Source organism: Notechis scutatus, chromosome 7 (genome assembly GCF_049901735.1).
Source record: "Notechis scutatus isolate UNSWTSFEM ecotype Mainland chromosome 7, rNotScu1.2, whole genome shotgun sequence".
NCBI lineage: Eukaryota > Metazoa > Chordata > Lepidosauria > Squamata > Elapidae > Notechis > Notechis scutatus.
Window position 1 is genome coordinate 5466798 of NC_142015.1, and position 7064 is coordinate 5473861.

The 7064-nt window shown below is 45.5% G+C and overlaps 1 protein-coding gene across 4 annotated transcripts in view; it reads right to left on the reverse strand.

Annotated features, from left to right (window-relative positions):
- The window catches only part of PPP3CC (protein phosphatase 3 catalytic subunit gamma), a 74381-nt gene extending 68329 nt beyond the window's left edge, over positions 1–6052 (reverse strand). For all 4 annotated transcript variants that reach the window (XM_087969636.1, XM_087969634.1, XM_087969635.1 and 1 more), the window contains exon 1: positions 5642–6052. In XM_087969636.1, coding sequence (XP_087825762.1) covers positions 5642–5696 — 55 coding nt within the window. In that variant the 5' untranslated portion in view covers positions 5697–6052. The remainder of the gene's footprint in view (positions 1–5641) is intronic.
- Between the last annotated feature and the right edge of the window lie 1012 nt (positions 6053–7064).

Consider the following 7064-nt stretch of genomic DNA (forward strand, 5'->3'; position numbering starts at 1 on the left):
GAATGCTTATTTCTTCATTTTTCTCTTTCAATATATAATACAAAAAAATAAACCTCACAGTTGAAAAAGAAATACAGCAGCTTTGTCAATTTCCATTGCAGCTGGGTGTACTCATCTGATTAATGCTTTCTGCATTCATGTTAAAATTATATTCAACTTTACAAATGAGTCTGATCTGTTCCTGGTTTGTTTCTGCTACATACAGATAACATTGAAATACTGCCTTCTACCTAATATTTGGAATGCCAGATATTTTAGTGCCAAATTTATAAGAATGATGTGGAAGCAATATTGTTTAAGAGTTACTTGCCAAGATTCCCCTTAAAGATGCTCTTTAAGGTAATTCATTGCTTTAAAAATGATGCCAACAAAACAATTACTGTTTCTTGGTAAGTAAATGCAATGGTTGGCATGAAGGATGGATTCTAGGAATACTGGATGGATGTGAATGAGCAGTTTCAATAAAGATTATGAATAACACAATTAAAAAGTATAATGTTTCCAGACACATCAGTGTAACCGACATATTCAACAAATACATTTTTAAATATTTAATAGCATAGATTACATAAATAAACAGTCTATGAATTACCTATATGCATTGAAATAATAGATTTAACAATTTAGGAATTTTGTTTTCTTCATTGTTCTTTTGAAGAATCTGGAGCAATAAATAAGGTGCCTTTCCCATAAGCAGCTTGTGAATTTTCAAAAGTTAGCTTGGTGGCGAGTTGGGGACTGCCCAGAATGACCCAATGAATGCTTTTGGGGAATTAGTTAGTGCTTCCTGGCCAATGGATCACTCCACTATAGCAGGGATATTGAAGGCTCAAATCTTTGCATGTAAACTCTTCCAAAAACAATGAACATTGCAATAAGCAGTCCAGCACAGAATTATCCATTGTAATGTTTTGGCCACAGAGGGGCAAGGGTCTTCAAACTTGTCAAGTTTAAGACTTGTGGACTTCAACTCCCAGAATTCCTGAGCTAACATGACTGGAGGAGGAATTCTGGGAGTTGAAGTCCACAAGTCTTAAAGCTGCATAAGGGTCTCCAAAACTTTACTAAGCTATCACTTGTTTAGCAATGGTTAACTGAATAAACTACAATTGGCTGAGTACATAAATGCATTTAACTGAACCAAACATACTTTATATACTATACCAAGAGGCCTCCTAAGTGATTTAGTCAGCTTTTTAATTATGTTTTAGCTATCTCTCTCTACACAATTAAAACAAATAAAAAGCAAGTTCAAAGCAGGTATTTCTCCCACATCTACTCTGAGCATTAATAACATTAAGAAAACTATTAACCTTTAATAACTATTACTCAGAGACCACAAGCACAATTCTCCAAATAAGCACATTGACAAAGGGAAATCATAAGGGGGGGGGGGGATTTTAATTGAATGTAGAGAAATGGGAGAATGAAAAAAATAAAAAATATAGCTTTGGCTGTCCTCTCTGACTTCAGAAAATCTCAAGGCCATGGGTTCACATATTCAAGCTAAATCATAATGTTTCATTTACCATTGGCTCAGAACATATTGCAATCCAATTATTTATAAATTATGATTTGATTTAAATCTGGCCACTGGAGACCGCTTAACAAACCATGGTAAAAGCAAACTACAGTACATCACAGTATGAGAACAGCGGAATCTTTCAATATACCATTCCAAAGACATATCCACATCAAGCTGCAAAGTACACTCTTCAGATTGGAAATACTGTAGAATAACAGAACAACAACCTGAGAACAGCTCTTACAAGATAATTTGGCACATGTCTAGTAACACCTGCAGCAGAATAAAATGAAATAACCGAATGGTCATAATACAGTATATGAATCCATCCAAACTCTGAATTTCTTGAATTTAACTAGGTGCTGATTATTTAAAGAAAATATTATGTTTAGGTAGTCTACAGTTAAATTCACAGTCCAAGATTGGAAGAAACTCAATAATTCCAGTTGTAATAAAGGATCTAAGAATTATTTCAGGTAGCATCTAAGAATATAGACAATTTCAAGAAGAATGGGATTCTTTTGTAAAATTACAGTGTTCAGGTCTGATCAATTCAATATTTCCAGATACTGAGGAAGTCCTTTAGTTATTGCTCCAAGGGCTCCAATCTTGACTGATTTTTAATAAGTATTCAATCTATAAATCCCAATATTTTGAAATTTTCTCCCAATTGTTTTTCTTGAATTCTATCATCACCTGGAAGAGCAACATAAATGAACCAGACTTTCTCCTTTTCTCTGTTATACCAGACAACTAATGAACAAGATGCCTGTTTGGATCTCAAAGTCTCATAAGGTCTTTGTTATCTGTTGACAACATGTGAAGTCACAGCCTTTATTTCTTTAACTGGTATGGGCCTTTATACACATAAAGTTCTTCCTCAAAACCTAGGATGTTGCAATGTATGGGCATAATATATGTGCAGCTCCAAGCAGTGTGGCCCTTTGGAAAAATTGGAAATGTTGTCAATGTGCAGATTTCCTAAGATATTTGATGGAATAAATCAATAATAATTAAATGTATGACAATTCACTCATGACAAGCATGATATACTGTAGCAAATAAGGTAAATCATCACTGCAAAAGCCTCTCCTTAAGCTAACATGTTCTCAGCATAACAGAGTTGGAAGGGACCTTGGAGATCTTCTAGTCCAACCCCCTGCTCAAGCAGGAGACCACGTAAACATTTCAGACAAATGGCTGTCCAGTCTCTTTTTAAAAGCCTCCAGTGATGGAGCATCCACAGCTTCTGAAAGCAAGTTGTTCCACCGATTGTCCTCTCTGTTAGGAAGTTTCTCCCGAATTCCAGGTTGCTTCTTTCCTTGATTTAGTTTCCGACCATTGCTTCTTCTCCATTAACTTTTCCATGTTCCTATTATTTCTACTATTTCCAGGTTTGTTTGTTTGTTTTTTAATGGGCCTTTTCAGGTCCATAATATGATTGGGGAGGGATGTTGTTCCTCTCAACCATTAAATACATAAACCCAGGCAACTAAATCAGGAGTCAGAGAATCTGCCAAGACTAAGTTGCAGCATAACTTTATGCCATAGTAAAGTCTTTGAGGATTGAGAGGATCTGATGACACCACCCTCCAACATTAACCACCTGGTTAATTTCACTTCAGGAAGGGAGGAAAGATGCCAGATAACCTACAAACACAATAACTCACACCTAATTTCCCCCATCAGTGGGTATAGAGTTCTCCCTTTCAAAATTCATGCTTTGCTTAGTGCTGCCCTACCTTCCTATATCACTTTTTTAATAAAAAACAAAAAGTGGTCAAATTCACCAGGTATCAAAAGATGATTAACTGATTTCCTAAAGGAAACCTTTGCATACAATCTCTGAACAGCTCCGAGTGACCAACCACAAGAGGCCAAGATCAATATTATCTGTCAATGACCAGCCATTCCAAGCTACTTCTGTTGTCCTAGAATTTCTACAGGTAAATCCTTGACTTACAACAGTTCATTTAGTGATCAAAGTTATAACAGCACTGAAAAAAGTGGCTTACGACCACTGAAGCATCCCCATAATCAAAATTCATCCGCTTGACAACTGACTCCTATTATGACAGATGCTGGGTCCCGGGGATCATGGTATCCCCCCTTTTGCAACCTCCTGACAAGCCAAGTCAATGGGGAAGCCAGATTCGATTCACAACCGTGTTGGGAACAGCTGCAGCAATTCCCTTAACCAAAATGAGGCACAACTAACTGAACCACTTTTTAGAATAAACTAGAAAGGAATGGAATGGAATAGGAATAGAATAGGAATAGGAACAGAAATAGAACAGGAAAATAGAACAGAACAGAACAGGAAAATAGAATAGAATAGAAATAGAACAGGAAAATAGAATAGAAATAGAATAGAATTTTAAAACAGTATAGAATAGGGAATGGAGAAGAGAAGAGAAATAAAGAATCAAATCAAATTTTATAACAGTATAAAATAGGGAAAGGGGAATGGAGAAGAGAATTCTTTATTGGCCAAGTGTGATTAGACTCCAGTGCATAACATTAGCAACAGAAATGTTCAATTGCAGTTGTAAGCCGAGGACTACCTGTACCTGAATTCCAGGTGCTTTTGCAAGGAAGCCTCCCATCCCACACCCTTGTCCAGCCAACCGCATAAAGCCCATGGAAAAGGGGCTTCCACCAAGTGAGCAGGCCTCTGAAATTCCCTCCCCCCCCCTCCTTAGCAAAGCACTAGAAGAATCTCAGCCTGGCTAAGAACCATCAGCCTTTTAATCCGCTCCAGGGAGGGACACACTTCCCCGGCCTGGTGTCTCCTTGCACATTCTCCCTTCTTTTTTTGGGGGGGGGATTTGGGGGGCTGCTTTCTTCCCTCCAGGAAAGCAGGGCTGTCTTAAATGCCTGGGCCTGATGGGCCCTTTGCCCCCAGCACAGGGGGGGCCCCAAACGAATCTGTCTATGTTAACCCCTTCGATGCAGCTTCTGTCATAGAAATGATATATTTCTATATGACATAGAAATATTTGGGGTTTGGTATCCCCAAACCCCAAAAACTTTAACCTTAGACTGTCTACTATTGACCTCGCCCCTTTCCTAAGAGGTCTGTAGGGGGCGTGCATAAGCGCACCAACGTGCCTACCGTCCCTGTCCTATTGTTTCCTTTTATTTTTCTTATAGGTATCCATGTATTCATAACTATGTTTTTACTTATACCTCTTATATTGTAAGCAATTGACAAACCAAATAAAATAAAATAAAAAATATATAGCTATTATATGGAGCCCATCCTGTGTTCTGCTGTCCCTGGGATGGGGTGGTGGGAGTTGGGGATGATTATTTATTTTCCAGATTTTGTTCTATTGTACTTAATTTATTTGATTCTTTTTGTTAGTTTTTACTGTTGTTGTTGTTTTAATTTTAAATACGGTTTTACATTCTGTAAGCCGCCTCGAGTCACCGTGGGCGAATAGGCGGCAATATAAACCCAATAAATAAATGAATAAATGCAATCAAATTATGCAAACAGAGGTTTGATTTTACCAACCTGCCAGCCGTAGGGGCCCCAGGATGCTGCTTTGCCCCGGGAAGGCCCATAATGCTGTCAAGAGAGCCCTGCCAGGAGAAGCATCTTCCACCCACCCACCCACCCAAAATCACCGGCCACTTTCCTCCCTTTCTCCCCCCGACTCACTTCTTGGGGGTGGGGGTGGGATGATTCCCCCCACAGGCCCAGCAAGCATCCTTTTCCTCCGACCACGGGGGGAAACAGACCCCCCAGAAATAGAGTTCCCAACCCCCCGCCCCCAGCTACAGGCTTCTCGGCTTCTGCAAATCCTGCCTCCCCAAGCCCCCCCCCCCCGCCAGCTGCGGGGAAGAGGATCCCGCCCGCCTGCCGCCAGCTCCAAAGCCAAAGCCCCGGGGCCGCCGCGCGGGACTCCAGAGCCCATCATCCCCATCCCTGCTACGGGCGGGGGGGGGGAGGGAGGAAAGGTAAGCCACGTTCGCCTCCTCAGCCGCCCACCCGAAGCCACCCAGGGAGGGAGGGCCGGGCGAGGGAGGCCGCCGCCTGGAAAACGGGGCCCCCGCCGGCCGGAGGGAAGGAGGGAGGGAGGGGCAGGCCAGTCCCCGCTTCTTCCTCACCTTTCACGATGCGCTCCGTCGTGGACAGTTTGGTGTTCTGGCCGCGGCCGGACATGATCCGGCTGTCCCGGCGGCTCCCGAGACTTCCCTGCCTCCCCGCGGGAGGGGCCGGCACTCCAACGGCGGCAGGGGCCGAGCAGGCCCGGGCGGCGGGGATGGTGGCGGCCGCGCACGGAGGCGCAACCAGCGGGGAAATCCTCTCACGCAGCCCGGGCGGCGGCGGCGGCGGCGGCGGCTCTCTCTCCCACCCGAGGGCGCCCGCCCCCCACCCGCCTCCTCGCCTGGCCGCTACCGCGCCTGCGCCGGCGCCGTTCCGCGCTTCGCCGCCGCCGCCGCCGCCCCCTCTTTCTCCTCTCCACCCCCTTTCTACGGCACACAAGGCGCAAGCTGTCAAGGCCGCCCGCCTCTGGGCTTCCAACGGCGCAGGCGCAATGGCTACCTTTACCCGGCTGGCACGGTCTCCGCCCACTCCCCCACCCCGCCTTCGGCTCGGCGCAGGCGCTCGGCGCGAGCTGGCTTTTAGCCCGCCTTGAGGAGGCCGCCCCGCGCTTTCCGATTGGCCCTTCGTCACGCCTGCGCGCGCGTCCGTGGAAAAGACGAGCCCCAGGCGGCGGCGGCGGCGGCCGTCCCTCGCTTCTCTTCCCCTTTGGTCACGTGCTCCATCTGCGGGGCAATGGGGGGTTCCCCCGTCTCCTCTTTCCCGGCCGCCATTTTGATGAGGGTGGGGGGGGGGGAAGGAGGAGGGTTGCTAGGAGACGGGCAGGTAGTGCCAGAGCCGCGCCGGCGAGAAGAAAGAAGGCCGCCGCGAGAAAAGAGCCTCTTCTCTGGGAGCGCTTCTCCTTCGCCTTCCTCCCCTTGCGGCCTCGAGGGGGAGGGCTGCCCTCGCCCCGAAAGCCACGGAACCGGAGCGCCTCCCTCTGGGTGCCCCCACCCCGGCTTCCCTCCCGTGTACAGGAGGATCCAGAGTCCACGTCACGCGGGGGAGGGCTTGCAATTGCAAGGGTAGTGGGCCATTCGTGCTTCGGGGTCCGGCCGTGGGCCTGGCATCGGCTTAAGACAGCTCCCCCTTGGGAGGCCAAACCATTATTTTCCCTTTCCAAAACGATCCACTGGAGCAGGGGTCTCCAACCTTGGGCACTTTAAGCGTGGAGGACTTCAACTCCCAGAATTCCCCAGCCAGCTAAGCTGGCTGGGGAATTCTGGGAGTTGAAGTCCTCCACGCTTAAAGTGCCCTGGGTTGGAGACCCCTGCACTGGAGCATCCATATATTTTTTTTATTTATTTTATTTTTATTTATTTGATTTGTCAATTGCTTACAAGATAATAGGTATAGGTATATACATAGTTATGAATACATGAAATGGGTACATATAAGAAAAACAAAAAACAACAGGACAGGGACGGTAGGCAGACCTCTTAGGAA